At 32.1% G+C, this 17,295-nt stretch overlaps 1 protein-coding gene across 1 annotated transcript; it reads right to left on the bottom strand.

The window, feature by feature from the left end:
- Positions 1-9,334: 9,334 nt before the first annotated feature.
- On the bottom strand, positions 9,335-14,071 carry FH6 (formin homolog 6). The gene is made up of 4 exons (XM_039045407.2): positions 12,306-14,071; positions 12,032-12,231; positions 10,805-11,046; positions 9,335-10,713 (listed from the first exon to the last, which is right to left on the bottom strand). The coding sequence occupies exons 1-4, from the start codon at positions 13,805-13,807 to the stop codon at positions 9,922-9,924; spliced, it is 2,736 nt and encodes a 911-aa protein (XP_038901335.2). The 5' UTR covers positions 13,808-14,071; the 3' UTR covers positions 9,335-9,921.
- Positions 14,072-17,295: the final 3,224 nt, after the last annotated feature.

Genomic DNA, 17,295 nt, shown 5'->3' with positions numbered 1-17,295 from the left:
ATATAATCGAACTTCCTCTTGTCAATTTAAACATTTCAAATTAACCCAAACACTAGTTCTCGACTTTATCCAAGCTACCCAGGGGACCTAATGGACCTGTGGCTCGAAGCTTCAATGGTACGTGAATAGCTGACTAAACTCTTTAGCCACAAGATCCACCATCCGTTAACTGTCAGGTATTCCACTAAAGACCAACATCTAAACTCTTCTTACCACAGATATATTTATGTGTCCATCGGATATAACCAATCATGAGTACAATGATCCTTCAGAGATGCTCGTAAGTACAGCTGAACCAAATTACCGTTTTACCCCTATAGTTACATCTCACTCCTTAAGTACCACTGATTCCTCTAATGAACAATACAACATAGTCCAACTATGTGTGAACACCTTTCGAGCCAAGAGAAGGTGTGTGGTGCCACATCGTTCAAGCTACGGAATCAGTCCTTAAAGGAGCTATCTATCTACTTACCCCTGCCTCACGGAAGGAGTGAATTTCATCTTGTGTAGCCGAGTTCTCAGCTCCCAAATCAAACGAATCCCTAAAAGGATAGGTTTGAATCGGCGAACTGGCCACTCGCACCCATACAAATCAAAGGACCACCCTCAATGGCAGGAGTTCCCAACTCACTCAGCATTGAGGTCATGTTACCTATGGTCATCCTAGTGAAGTGAAGTATCTGTCATGAACGGTGTTATATAACGAGATGTTAACACTTCGTTGTCAGGTCTTATACAAACTCTTTGTATAGGACGCCCCCACTCGCATGTCCCCAACACGAATGATCAGGATCAGACCATCTATGATAAGTCATAACACTTGTGACCATTCCACAAAGCGGGCCGCATCCGTAGCGTTACCAGGATAAAGTTTCCCTCTTATATCCATATACTACAAACCATTTTGGTTATCACTCAAGACATGATCCACTTGTATGTCACCACATACATGCTTGAGTCACATACAGATAATCAGGGATTTTATGTTTATTGGTTTGTGATAAAGCAAATAAAACAAGTAACCGAGCAAAATACTAAAATGTGAAGTTAATATTATATATTAACAACACAAGCATTCGTACAAACTGTTTACAATCTACAGGACCTGAGACTTTAGGGCATCAACCCCAACAAACATGACCTCAATCCTGAATGAGTTGGGAACTCCTGCCATTGAAGTTGGTTCTTTGATTTGTATGAGTGTAAGTGGCTAGTTCGTTGATTCAAACCTACCATTTTGAGGATTTGTCTGATTTGGGAGTTGGAACTCAGCTACACAAGATGGAATTCACTCCTTCCCCGAAGCAGAGTTAAGTAGATAGATAGCTCCCTTAAGGGCTAATTCCAGGGCTTGAATGATATGGCGCCACACATCTTCTCTTGGCCCGAGAGGTGTTCACACATAGTTAAACTATATTGCATTGTTCATTAGAGGAATCAGTGGTACTTAAGAAGTGCGATGTAACTACAGAGGCAAAATGGTAAATTGGCCAAGTTGTATTTACGAGCATCTGTGAAGGATCATCGTACTCATGATTGATTATATCCGATGGACACAGAAATATATATGTGGTAAGAAGAGTTCAACTATTGGTCTTTAGTGAAATGCCCGACAGTTAGCGAATGGTGAATCTCATGGCTAAAGAATTTAGTCAGCTATTCATGTATCATTGGAGCTTTGAGACACAGGTCCATTAAGTCCCCTGGGTAACTTGGATAAAGTGTGTTTGGGTTAATTTGAAATGTTCCAATTGACAAGAGGGAGTTCGATTATATATGATATAATTGGACCAGTTAATTATATATGATATAATTGACTAAATGTATGAGATACATTATTTTGGAGGAAATTAGATATAAATATGATTTATATCAAGTGGAGGATAAATTACTATAGTAGATATGTGATATCAAACTATAGGATGGGAATATAATATGATTATATTCATTAATTATTAAATTGGTTAATTATATGATAATTGGCCTAAAACTTCTTTCGGATGTGCATTAGTGGGAGAATCCGAAGTCAATTATTGTAACCGAAGAATAAAATGAAAATTTGTTTCATTTTACAAAAGTTCAAAAAGATTGCAATCGTTGTGAAAACGTAACGATCGCATAGCTTGAGAGCCTATATGATAGTCGTTCATTGCCTAAACGATCAAACACCAGCACCTAAACGATCGCACGCTCATCCCTAAACGATTGCTTAGCTTTCGTAAATGATCGCATAGTGTGCCGTGTTTTCTAAACGAACATCTGCCATTAACTAAACGATCGCTCAGTAAAACCTACACAATTGTGTAGTTTATTCTAAACAATAAGCACATAGTTATACGATAGCTCATTTTCTCTCCCACTTGCTTATCGTCTACACAATTTATTCTTTTTCTCGACCTCTACTAAATTCACCAAAGACCACGCTTTGGATTCTCGCTCTGAGAATACCAAGGGCTTCATTTGGAGATGTCGTCCCCGCTGCTATTCATTTGTTCGTGCTTGTTCGAGTTGTTGTCGTTCGTGTAGACGATCGTGCTACTGCAGCCAACTGGTTTGTTAGGCGATAGAATTCGCGTAGAGGTGGTTTCGTTACGTCTGATTCAAAGCTTGAAAAGGGTCTTCAACTGGTATGAGAACTCTTTCCCTTGTATTTTAGTGTTCAAAGCATGTCATTAATTAGTGTAAATTGCATAACTGTCTGTTAGAATGTATGTGTTGTATTTCGATCACGATGAAATCGAAAATATCTAAACGCACTCATGGATGCTCTTCGTTAAGAGTTCTTTCAGATTCTGCCAAGATAGTTGATTCAAGAGCTACTAATCACGTATGTTCTTCCTATCAGGGATATAATTCCTGAAGACAATTAATAGCTAGAAAGACGACTCTAAGAGTCGGTACTGATAAGGTCGTTTCAGCTGTTGTTGTATGTAGGCTTAAGTTATTTTTGGACAACAAACGATATATATTATTAGATGACGTATATGTAGTTCCTCATATCAAGAGGAACTTAATTTTTGTTTTTTTGTCTGATTGAACAAAAATATTTCTTATCATTCTCTGAAAATAAAGTGTTTATTTTTAAGAATGGAATGGAACTAATCTTTGGTTCAATGGAAAATAACTTATATTTACTAAGGCCGTTAGTTACAAAAGTCGTGCCAAATATTGAAATGTTCAAAACGGCAGCAACTGTTAAAAGATCGAGAGTTTCTCCTAAAGAAAATGTCCATCTTTGGCATATAAGGTTAGGTCACACTAATCTCAATAGGATTAAAAGATTGGTGAAAAATGGACTTCTAAATGGTTTAGAAGAAAACTCTTTACCTATATGTGAGTCATGCCTTGAAGATAAAATGACAAAACGACCTTTTACTGGAAAAGGTTATAGAGCCAAAGAGACCTTGGAGCTTGTACATTCAAATCTCTACAATCCGATAAATGTAAGAGAACTAAGAGGGTATGAATATTTCATCTCTTCATAGATGATTATTTTATATATGGGTATCTATACCTAATGCAACATAAGTCTGAAACACTTGAAAAGTTCAAGGAGTATAAGATTGAAGTAAAATAGAAACTAACTCATGAATTAAAGTCTCATTTGATAACTTTTTTTTTCTTCTTTTTAAAAATTAAACCTATAGATACTCATTCTACTTCTAAATTTCTTGTTTTGTTATCTACTTTTTATCAATAATTTCAAAAATCAAGCCAAAATTTGAAAACTAAAAAAAATAGTTTTTAAAATAACTTATTTTTGCTTTTAGAATCTTGCAAAAATTCAACTCTTACTTAAGAAAGATAAAAATAATGTAACAAATTGAGAGGAAATAAGTTTAATTTTCAAAAACCAAAAATTAAAAATAAGGCTCTATTTGATAATCATTTTTTTTTTTTTTTTTGAAAATTAAGTTTGTTTTATCCATATTTCTTACAATAATTTGCATCTTTCTTAAGTACAATAGTTGAATTCTTGATCAAATTCCAAAAACAAAAAAAAACTTTTTGAAAGCTTCTTTTTTTAGTTCTCAAAATTTGGTTTAATTTTTTAAACCGTTGGTGAAAAATATATAACAAATGAAGAAATTTAGAGATTGAAGGAATATTTATAGGCTTAATTTTCAAAAACAAAATGGTTACCAAACAAGACATTGGCTTTTTGTTTTTGGTTTTTGAAAATTATACCTATAAATACTTATTGTACCTTTGAAATCCTTGTTTTATTATCTACTTTCTATCAATATTTTCAAAAACTAAAAAAATAGTTTTGGTTTTAGAATTTGCCTAAGAATCCAACTCTTTTAGGTAAGAAAAATGAAAATCATATAAGAAATTGAGAGGAAATAGATTTAATTTTCAGAAATCAAAAATTAAAACTCAAATAGTTACCAAATGGGACCTAAATTATTTATGATGTAACTATAAGCCTCTAGATTTTAAAATGCATCGATTTTTGTGTGGAAGATAAATAAGATTTAATGTCATAACAAAAATAAATATTACATATTAAAATAACTTGATTTTATTTGTCCTCTACGCAAACTTTTTTTTTAATTTCTTTCTCTAGTTTTTTTTTTCACTCTCTTTAGTCTTTTTGTCCCCAAAAAATAATAATTAATTATCTATATTTTTCTCTCTGTAAAATCTTTCTTCCTCTTGGTAACTTTGTTTCATTCTCTAAAACTTTCTAAAATTTTGTCCCTCCTCTATATTTAAATTTTGATTAGCTTTTTTGTCTCCAAAATATTTAGTTTTTCTTAATATAGATATGGAAAGTTGCATAGCATCAGAGAGAAAAGTGAACATTTATGTAAAATATAACTCATTTATTTTTTCCTTTTTTCTAATTTTGAATTTTAAATAAAAAAAACACTACATTTGGCACATTAGTAATTTAAAATATGGCTTACCGTTCAAATGGCTTTGTCATTGATAAAGATGATATTTTTAAGATCCATGATATTTTTTGAAATATAAGCTCTTGGTCTATTCATATCATTAATCCTTTTTTAATATGAAAGAATATCTCGATTCAATATTTTTAAATTTATTTTACCTTGTCTCTATAAAATTTTTATTCTTTTCTCTAAACTTGGTTCATATGAAATCATTTTCTAAGATGATAACGAGCACATGTTTTTATTATATATGTATCTAACCCCATAAGTGAAATTCGATATGTAATCACCTTCGCCTGAATAGTTGCAACTCATTGATATCATTTGGATCAATTGGACTCAACAAACAAGTACATTTAAAGAATCGTGATCCATCTTGAAGAGTTTCTTCTCGTCAGCATCACTTGCATCTATAAGACTCAACAAGCACCTACACTCAAAGAGTTGTGATTTACCAAGGAAATGTAAAATAGAAATTTATTGAAAGAAAAAGTAGGGACAAAATGGAAAAATAAAAATTGTCCCTATATAAGGAGATTTTCAAAAATAAAAAAATAAGAGAAACAATTTATACAAAATAGCAACATTTAATCTTCTTTGACAGAGGATAGTCTATATTATGCGATAGACGATCATGTCTATCCGTGTTTTTTTTTTTTTTCTATTTCTATAAATAGTTTTAACATTTTTTTATATCGGTAAAAATTTTCAAAATGGTAATGTGATCACTATGGTTTTTTTTTTTAATTAATTAAGATTTAATAGTATAACTTTTTAAAATAGATGAAAAGGCTTTTTGGCTGGTTTTGCCGACGGATGGTGTGGGACTTCCAAAAAGAAGAATAAAATTTCCGTAAGGACAAAGGGAAAACATTCTCTACAACATCTTCCACTGCCCCATTGCCAGCTTTGGCCTATTATTTGGACTTCTTTTTTTCACTATTCATCTTTTTTTTCAATAAAATTCAAATTTTTAAAATAGTTACAATATAATATATTTTGATTCCTAAACTTTATTCTATGCTTTAGTTTGGTTATTAAAATTTTAAAAGCTTTATTCTTGTTTCTAAAGTTTACTTCTCTTACTCTTTCTACTTTTTTATTAATTAACATTCGTAAGAAAAATAAGATCAAAATATGTTTAATAATAGAAGTGAAATGACCTTAGGATTAAAAAAAAAAATTAAAGATTTGAATTTTGTTTCCCTCTCTAATATCTACTTATCTCCTTTTAGTTTTTAATTCTAACCAATTGTATATTAGGAGGTAGTAAAACTTTATCTCAAAGAACTAATCTTGCTAAACAACGACAAACAGAGTATCAACTAAAAACAATTAATCATTAGGTCAGGTTATAAAGATGAACAATGTCTTTCAAATCTTTGAATGTCCTTATGTTCCTCATCCCTCGAACATTCAAGCTAAGAAACTAACGGTACCTAATTAAGACATTTTTCAATAAATCAAAAGCCAAAATCTCTCCCTCGAATTTATGTTTTTTAACAGATAAAACAATACTCCTCTACTATTTCAATCATCTTCCTTTTTTTCCCTCTACATTGAGCTAATTGACCTCCTCCCTCCTTATTTTGTACATTTAAAATGTTTTTCCTTCTAATTTCTTTTTACAAAAGAAAAAATTTGGGTGTAACTTTGTGCATTTCAGCTACACAGTGATAAAAATCTATCACGTGACAGATATTTTTAAAATGAATTGTTTTTATTTTTTCTTTTACTATATAGCATAGAATTAAGTACAAATTAGATTGCATCTAATCATTATCCTTTTTAAAATTCTACATATTCCATGCTACTCAATCCTATTCTAAAATCCCTCAGTCCCACCATCATTCATTAGATCCTTTGAATGAACGTGTTGACAAACCCACTCATTCAATAAAGAGTGTCAACTTCCATTTCACCATTAACTAGATCTTTTTTTCTTTTTTAACTTGCATTCCCCTTCATCAAATTCCCAATAATACCACTACCAAAGATGATCTAATTTTTCATATTTTAAAAGACACCAAACTAAAAGGGTATTATTGACCTTTACAAGATGTTTGAAATGCTTAATTGAGTAAATATATTGAAGTTAATTAAAAATTTATGTTTAAAGTGTAATATTGTTTAGTTTGACTTCTTTGATAAATGTGAAAAAGAAAAGAAAATAAAATTACTTGATAAATGTGTAAACATCATAGTGAATATTATTAAACTTACTGAAATTGTTATTTAACACTAACTTAAGAAGTCTGGCTAAACATCCCCGTAATGTGATGCCCCTTTGCAAAGGCTTTTTCACATCCAGGTTAACCCTCAACGCATATATACAAGAGAGTACGCTTATTCTATTCATCACAATCTATTTTCCTCCCCATCACAATTCAACTATTTTTTAAGGTTAAAATGCAAATTAAGTATTTGGATCCAAAAAGTTGTATGAAATGAATGAGTGTTATTTTTATAAAATCGACATAAAAACTTATGTAGTTGACTAATAGTATATTAGCGATATCCACGGATAGAAGGTGACGATATACCATTAGAAAGAATAATTCAAATCACAGATCATGCTTCTGTAAGATTAAAGAGTTTATACAATGTACTTATCTAAATTTCAACGTCAAAACGTAAATAACATGAATTTGAACCGATATAAATAATTCTAGGATTCCAATAGTTATCAAATTCCTTTGGTAATCAAATGTTTGTCAAACATCCAAGGGCTAGTGTTAGAAAATCACATTATCCGCTGCTAAATCTATTTTGGTATTATTATGAACTCCGCATACTGATCTCATCACAGATTTAAAAGCTTTTGCATTTGCTTTTTTGGATGACATGATTTTTGCTGCCACACAGTGTTTCAAAAATCTTTATCTGGTAAGAAAATAGACTTAATTTTAAAAAAATATATCAATTTTAAATCAATTAATTTAGACTCCATTTGATAACCATTTTATTTTTTATTTTTGTTTTAAAAATTAAGAATATGAACATTACTTTCATCTCCAAATTTCTTCCTTTATTATCTACTTTTCACCAATAGTTTAAAAAACCAAGCCAAATTTTGAGAATTAAAAAAAAAAAATAACTTTCAAAAAGTTGTTTTTGTTCTTCAAATTTGGATAAGAATTAAACCATTGTATTTAAGAAATATGCAAATCATTGTAAAAGATGTGAATAAAATAGGCTTAATTTTCAAAAACTAAATAGTTACCAAATGGTTTTCAAAAACAAAAATAAAAAAAACTAAATGCTTATCAAACGGGATCTTGATTTTTTATTTTTATTTTTTAAAATTAAGTCTATTTCATCTACATTTTTTATAATGATTTTGCATCTTTATTAATTACAATGGTTGAGTTCTTAACCAAATTTTAAAAACAAAAACAATTTTTTGAATGCTACTTTTCTTAATTCTCAAAATTTGGCTTGATTTTTTATACCAATCGTGAAAAGTGGTTAACAAAGGAAAAAAATTAGAAGTGGAGGTAATGACCTAATTTTCAAAAACAAAATGGTTATGAAACGGGACCTTGGTTTTTTGTTTTCTTTTTTTGAAAATTTGGTCTATTTCATCCACATTTCTTACAATAATTTACATCTTTCTTAAATACAAGGTTAAATTCTTGACCAAATTCTAAAAACAAAAACAACTTTTTGAAAGCTACTTTTTTTTAAATTCTCAAAATTTGACTTGATTTTTTAAATTATTGGTGAAAAGTAGATAATAAATGAAGAAATGAAAAGGTAAAAATAGTATCTATAGACTTAGTTTTTCAAAAACAAAAATCAAAATCAAAATACTTAACAAACGGGGTCTTAGTGGTCGTTTTTTTTTAACAATATGTAAAGTGAGTAGATCCAAACCATAGCAATTGAGTTATGTTCATTTTGTTCAATTAATTAATTTAGTCTTCAAATAACTTTGTGAGTGACAACATACAGTAATATTTTGGTCAAATTACTTTGTTCATTTGATCAATTAAAATTTTTTTCTCTCTCTTTTTTATACATACATACAGATATTTCTTTGTGTTGTACATCTGCAGTTACCTCAATCATTTTGTGAAAGTCAGGTATGTTGAAAAAGACAAGAATTTAAGGCTATCAGTTAGAATTTGAATGGAAATAGAGTAATAAATGCAATCAAGGAAGGTAAGACTAAGAAGCAGTATTGGACAAACAGAAAGAACAAAGTACCAGATTTTCCCATCTGACCTAAAAGAAAAAATATATATACATATTCGTGTCCTTCTAGATTTCGTATACATTACTTTTCAATTAAAAATAACCTATATTTAACTTTATTCAACAAAAAAAAAAAAAAAAAATGGACAAGCACTTTAAAAGAGACAAGCACCACAAAATAGGAATGGATTGATAAAAGACTTTACAGAATATATTCATCCATATCAAGAAGATTTGAACAAAAAAATTGATATTTATTATTAGTAAACATTGAACAAATGCAAGAACATATTACCCAACAAGTCAAAAACATTCTACTTTCTCTGGAAATGTGTAGGAATCTGATCTAAATAGAGAAACTCTGTCCTATCTATAGTTGTGTATTCTCAAGTGGAATAATAATATCGAGGGAGGGGAATGTGTTTTTGTTTCAAATCACTTTCTTTCTTTATCTTCTTTATATCTTTTTTATTCATCTTTCACTTCATTTCATTGAAACGTACCTTTCAGTGTTGCCATTGCTCCTTCCCATGCTGTATTTTTGTGTTTTTTTCATCAACTTTGATCATGTCCTTGTTGCCTTTTTGCTACAAAATCTAATCTATCATTATTCCCCTGTAGGAAACCGTGTTTTGAGTAACGGACAAACCTCGCCGGGGCATCGCTTTCTCTAAAAGGAGATTCTCTGCTCACCCATTTGTGTTTTTTGGACTGAAAGATGCTTAATATCTACGGAACTAGTGAAATTCTCCCTCTGCTCCATTAATGGGGAGGATTAAGCTAACCTGATGAACTTCCTAAAAGGTATAGTTATGGGAGTTCATGGAGATGAGCTATCCTCGTCGGAGCTTCGGTCGTGTTGTTTGATATTATACCTGCTGAGGACTGGGAGTGAGGCTGTAGCGGATATCCGAAAGGATCTAGCAGCACCAACCATTACTCCGTCCTGCATTGTCCCGACTTCTTTGCATACTTGATCCAGTACGGTTAGGAAATCCCTAACGATCATGAAGATTCGGAAGGGATGTGCTTCCTCCTTAGCAGCATCACCATGGAAATACTCCGTGACTGCTTTTACGAGCGATAAAGCTTGTCTTTCGTCAGCCTTAATCCTGACTATTTCCTCTTCTGCCTCTTTCAAGAATGCTTTCATTGAGTTGAAGAACTTTCCCTGCATTCCTGGCCTTTCAAATTGCAAAACCAGCCTTACTTTTTCGAGCCCCATTTCGAGCTTTGTGACGTAACTGCTCAAGACATCTGAGTCCATCCCTGCCGCTTTTTTTACATTGCTGAGGTCTCTGCTTAGACCAGCCACAACTTGCAAGCCCTGCTTTCTGAATTCATCCTCAATTTTAGCTTGCGTGCGGGGTTGAAGGTTGTCATTAGTTGAATCAACACCACCTTCTGATCTGATGATTTCTTGAACAACAAAATGAAGCAATGTTGTCTTTCCATCCGTTCCCTTTATATCTACTAATTTTAACAGGGTTTCAAGCTTAAAGGCTTTAGCATCACCACGATTCGTACCAACATTCATCCTATTTCCTGTCTTAAGAACTGCTTCAAGGAGTTTAAGAAAAAGTCTACTGTTCTTCAATTCGTCACTTGCACCCTGGAAAAAAATTAAAATATTGATTACACAGGGATGAAAGAAAATTCATTGTATCTCATATGGCTAACTAAAAGAATCTTGGACAAACTACCTCAAGGGTTTGAAAAGATTTTCTCAGGTACTTTACTTCCGAATCAAAATTGGCTCTGTATAGCATTGCCTCAACTCTTCTAAAGGCAAATGGAATTTCAAGCACTGCCTTGAGAAATCTTTCTGCAGTCCCTAATTTTGAAACATCACCACAGTACTCTCTGAGTTTTATCTCTTCCTCTTTGGTTGGAGCCATCTTTACAAGAGTTTCTAAGAGCTCAGTACCAAAGCCTTCTGGGTTACCTGTTAATGAAGATATATTTTATATGATGAGAATGAAACACATTCTAAACAGAACGTACTATTGATTAAAAAAAAAATAATTCAGATTATATTGTGGGAGTCCAATGGCATGACTCAGATTTTTAGAACTCGAGGACAATATTGTACAACTTATAGAACAGATCATGCTTAAGTAAGGTCATCTATGACTCAGACGATATGAAATGAAAAAAAATGTTCATATGTTCCCATACAGACTCTTTGAAATATATGCCGCAGCTGAATTATGTTATTGCAAAGAATCTTTTTCTCAATGCAATTCAGTTGAAACATCTAATGAGCAAGGTACTTTCCTTAGACCAGCTAGAACTAGTGAAGCAATTCTAGTTCATTGGCAGAGAAAGAATGAACGATACTCTACAGTAACATGCCAACTTTATGAAAATTCAACATCAAGGCACAAAAGCAGGGTAGGGATGAAAAATCATCAGTCAACAAGACAAATATGTGGAGGTGTGACAGGAAGAATAGCAAAAGTGGCAGGAAAGAATATGGCATTGATATTAGAGATGTAACAAGTAATGCCCAGTGAATGAATACCGTATGAAACTTAGGAATCAGTAACATCTGATCACTGTATAACAATCCAGAATGCACAATCTTAAAGTTCAAGATGACATGAAAAAATATAACAAAATCTTGATTTATTCAGCTAATGTTATATTTTGTTCATAATTGAAATTATAAGAAAGAAACATGAATTTCTAAAAGATTCATAACTAAACCTATGGTGAGAACAAAACAGCATCAACTAAAATAAGGATGCAAAATGATGACAATCTTCTAATGCTGATAATGATGGCGATGTGGTCATTACTTAAAATATACTGAAACTGCTGATCGAAAACAGTCATTACAGCCATGATTCTGAGCAAATTCTTCAGTAAGTCAGATCCCAAATTATGAAAAGAATTCATAATTGGACAGCAATATAGAAAGCACTCACCATCTTGAAGAGCTTCGATCACCTCATCGCGCGTGACATTAAGTGCTCTTAGAAGTATTGCTATGTTCTGCGACTTTTTTGGGTCCAATACCCGATTTTCCTTCTCAACGGGGGGAAGAACAGACTTTCTAGTGGCTTCTTTGGGAACGGAATTTGCAGAATTGAAGCCGAAAAGTGTCTCCATCATGTCCTCGTTTAATCTTAGGAAATCTCAGTAAGAACTTCACAAATATTCAAATAAACTGCAAGAATTGGAATTAAAAGGCCTACTTACTGGAATGAGCTTGATTTAAGTTGATCCCAAACTGTAGCTCGGTCTGAGGTTGCTCGTACTTTGTCCCAGTGCAAGGGCTTCAATCTCGGTTTTGCACCTTCTGCATCTTCTGATTCGAGCTTCTCCATAGAATTAATCCTCGGGACAACGTCTTTAGCAGAATTTGTTGTCGCAGAACTCGGTGTTGATTTCGGAGAAGAGTTTGATCTCGCTGTTGAGTAGATTTGTGACTTAGAGGAGTCTGGAGGAGTAACTGCCGACATTCTGGTTTCCGATAACCCTAGTTTTTGAGGCGTTGTATAAGAGGCCGGACGCGCCGGTGGCCGTGGTGGTGGAGGTGGGGGTGGGGGTGGCGGAGGCGGAGGTGGAGCTGCAGCAGGTTGCGGAACTTGAGGAAATGTGGCTGAATTGCTAATTGTTTGAAGAAGGGCCAAATTCGGCGGAGGAGGCGGCTTTGAAAATTTAGGTCTCGTGGAAGAGAAAGGCATTGTTTCTTTCGAATTCGGAGTTTCACGAAAATCATCAAACGAACGCGGTGGAGGAGGAGGCGGCGGCGGTGGCTGAGGTTGAGACGTAGTGCGCTTCGTCGAAGAAACTGAAAATCTCGATTTAGGAGAGGTTCTTTTGGAATGAGGAATGGGAGGAGGAGGATTGGAATTCATATGGTCATTCTTAAAACTGGCCGTTGAACAGCTTTTAACCGAATTACTCCGACGAGAAGCCGGTGAAAAATAGCCATCATCATGACTGACAATCGACGAGCATTGCGGAGTATGAAATGCCGTATCCTGGCTTTCGTCATCAGAAGACGACAAAGCCGGAGGCGACATAGCCACCGGCGGCTTAGGCAGAGGTGGCAGTGGCTGCAACTCCGGACTCGGACGGTACCGATCCGACCTCTTAATCGAATTCAGCTTCCTATAAGGCGAACTATTAGCACCATTAGCACCATTCTGCTCCACAACAGAGCTCTGACTCGGCTCAACAGTTCCAATATAGAAAAAACTCGAAGGCGGCGCTCTCGAATCCTCCACAAATCTCTCCGGATTATTCCCTCCAACAAGCTTCTGCGACTCCCCGGGATGTTTCGCGCGGTGACGATACAAAAAGAAAGCAAGAGCTGAAAGCATCCCCAAAGTCACAATCCCAACCGAAATAGCAATCGCGACAGTCTTCGTAGGCTTGGACGGTTGCGCCGTAGAGGCGGGGATTGGCATAGTTCCATTAGTATTTGAGGAAGGAGATGGTTGACTCTGATCTGGACTCGTCGGCAGCTCATGGAAAAACGGCTGATCATCCGACGGAGAATCCGGCGGCGGTGGAGGCGGTGGAGACAAGTCAATGTCCGCCGGTGGCTCGGAGCCTATTGGAAAGAGCGGCTGATGTAGAATTCTCCGGTAGGGAATGCCGGAATCGTGGAGAAACGTTAATCCTCTGGCTGTGATGAATGTAGCGAATAAAGATAGAAACGAAATGAAGAAGCTCAAACGATGAGCTTTCATGGCGAATTTGTTTGAATCTCTGTTATCTTGTTTTCTTGCACCAAATTCATCGCTGTCTCGTATCAATCCTTCAATGTGGTTTGAGAGAAAAAAGAAGAACTAGAGAGAGAAAGAGAGTGAGGAGTGAGAAAGGGAAGCTTCTTAGAGCTGCAAGATCTGGATACCCCCAAGTAGGCGTTCACGTCAACAGAGCCAAATAATCTCTCTCTCTCCCTTATTATTATTATTATTATTTAATTATTTAATTATTTAATTATTTAATTTATTAATCAATCAATATTCCTTGTTTAATACAACTCTTCTCTTCGGTATGTATCAGGACGTTACGCATTGTCACCATGGCCATGAGCTTACACGTGGCAGTTTCAATGGAAGTAGATTTGCTTTATTGTTTTTTTTTTTATTATTATTAAATCAAATATTATATATATAAATCACGATCCCTTGAGGCTAAAACTAGAAGTGCTCTCTACAAATTAAAAAAATTTGTTTGTTTGTTGTTTTTGTTTTATAAAATGAAATCTATCAACATTACTTTCATCTTCAAAATTCTTTTTTATTTTCTGTTTTTATCAATAGTTTAAAAATCAAGTCAAAATTTAAGAATTAAAAAAAAATAGCTTTCAAAAAATTATTTTTATTTTTAAAATTTGGTTAAAAATTCAATTATTATACTTAAGAAATATACAAATTATTATAAGAAATATAGATTAAATATACTTAATTTTCTAAAACAAAAATAAAAAACCAAATGGTTACAAACGGGACTAATTTATCATTTTTATCTTATACTTTTATAGTTTGTTCAAATTTAATTATACAATTTTAGTACTGCTTTTAACATATATATATATATATATATATATATATATATATATATATATATATCAATTTACACTCCTACGCGTTAAAAATTATATTAATTTAAATTATGAATTAATAATTATATCAATTTAAACATGAACTTTCATAAATATATCAATTTACACTCTCCTTCATACTTAGTTCAAAATCTATCGTGTGAAACATTTAATCTTTTTAATTAAATTCCTAAATTATTTTAAGTGAATTAGTTTAGACTCTTTTATTAATATTACATTTGAAAATTAGACATGCGTTCAATTCTTATAAGTGTGTAAACTTCTTCAATTGTTAGGTTGATAAAATGAATGATAATAATTTATGTATTGATAATTTTCAAAGGAAATCTTGATTGAGAATTTAAATTAACTCCATGTAAAATTTGGAGGTTTGATTTATAAAATCATTAGTTTATGTGATGCTTATCCAAACTGAATGAATGAACGTACGTTTAGTTTTAAATTGATATAATTATTAATTTGGAATTTAAATTAATAAAAACTCTCAAAGTTTAGAGAGTACAAATTGATAGTTTTCCTTTAATAAATATTAATTTAGTCCACACTACACGTTTATTTATGATTTAAAGAAACATTTTTTGTGGTCTATTAACATTTTTTAAAAGATATTCACTCGTTGCATTTACTTACATGAAAATTATTATAATAATTATTATTATTACTACTTTAACCAATTTTAGTAAAATTTATCTTTGAGAGACTATATTTAAGATTTATTGAAAGTACAAAGATTAAAATTAAACAATTGAAAATATAAAAACTAAAACGGAGCAAACCTCAAACTAAATCGATAGCTTAACCAAAGAAAAAAATAATTTCATTAGTTAACACATGTTTTTATCCAGAGTTTGAATCTCCGTCCTATGTTTTTAACTTTGGTTAAACTATCTCCACCTTTCAAATGTCTAGTTTATGTACTGAAATAGAAAAATTGGCAAAAGAGAAAGAAAAAAAGAAAAAAAAAAAAACAAACAAACAAACCAATATTTTTTTTATAGGATTGAATTGGATGGACTGTAGAAGAAAATTTAAATTCAACTTAAAAAAAAGAAGGATTTAATACTATTTTGGTTTCTAAATTTTGAACATGATATATTTTGATTTCTAAACTCAAAAAATGTTAGTCCACGAACTTTTAAAAAGTGCTTATTTTGATCTATATTATTAAGATTCTGTTAACTCTTAAACATAATGGTGAAATGACTTTTTCAATAATTAGACTTCCAAACATTTTAGCTATTCTAAACAATCGAGTGTTCCAATTTTGAATTAGGTGGTAAAGTGTCTTTCTATAGGAGATCTCAAATGTCATTTTGTGTCAAAGATTTTGGTTGTTCACTATTTTAGCACGTTTGTATTGATATTTTACTTCACTTTCGTCTTGCTCAATCCATACTTGATGCAATTTGATCTTTAAATATATTTCATCTTTAAAGAATTATCGTAACCATAATAGTATACACCAAAATAAATATTTTATAAGAGTTGGGTGACTAAAACGTTAATGAGTTTTTTTGGTGAATTAAAAATAGGCATTTTTAGGCATAGTACATTAAAAGAAAAAAAAAACGTTGATGAGTTATTTGGTGAATTAAAAATAGAAAGAAAAAAAGAAATAAATAATTGAGATGCATATGAATTATCTCGAGGGAGGGCAAAGCACATATTCCCATGAGTTTTTAGCTTTTTTAATTTTTTTCCTCGGTGCCGTGATATCCTTCATCAAGGATCATGCTTTAAGTACTTTTTGGTCGACCCCAATCCCCTACAAACAGAACTACGCAAACATCGAGGTTTTTTAACATCACTCTCAAGATCGACGGTTATGATCCAAAGATACGGAATGTTCACATTGAAACGCTTGTACGGCGATTTGGATGCTTAATAATTAAATTCATTCGAATTATAAAAAAAAAAAAAATGAATTAATTAAATAGCCAAATTCACCATTTCTTCTTTTAGAATTCGCTTGGGGATTTGGAAGGCTATGTAAGTAATTTCGTTTTTTTTTTTTAAAAAAAAAAAGAATTTATTTTATTTATTTCATTTTATTTAATGTTTGCCTTACAAATCAGCTTTGTCTTTATGCTTTGATGTAGATAGATCTCTCTCTTTTTCACCCCATAAATCTTTTTTCTTTTCTTTTTTTTTTTTAGGAAATTCCCCACAAATCTAACTTTATGTCCTTGTGGTAAAATTTAGATTGGTCCCAACTTCCCATCATAAGATTTACTATGCTAAATTGTAAAAAAAAAAATAATTTACTATTCTAAATGCTAAATTATAAAAAATGCATGGTAAATTATTTATTCCATCTTTAGAGTTCAAATTTGTTTCAAAAAAAAAAAAAAAATTAGGGTTGTTTGAACGTAGGATTTATTATAATAGTGTATTATTAATATATGAGGTTTAATAGTCTACAAAATTGAATAGTTTGTATTTGTGATATATATTATTTTAGTTTGGATTCCAATAATCTGTTTTTAGAGTGCCAATTATTTTAGTATAGATTTAGGAATTCTTCCGTGGGGTACATACTATCTTAATTTGAGTTCAGGTTTTATGTGTTTCAGTTTCTGGTTTGTTTAGCATGAGATTTTTTTTTTT

The sequence above is a fragment of the Benincasa hispida genome, chromosome 10 (assembly GCF_027475165.1).
Source record: "Benincasa hispida cultivar pf3 chromosome 10, pf3_genome.v1.1, whole genome shotgun sequence".
In the NCBI taxonomy this organism is placed as follows: domain Eukaryota; kingdom Viridiplantae; phylum Streptophyta; class Magnoliopsida; order Cucurbitales; family Cucurbitaceae; genus Benincasa; species Benincasa hispida.
This window is presented reverse-complemented; position numbering and strand designations above follow the sequence as displayed.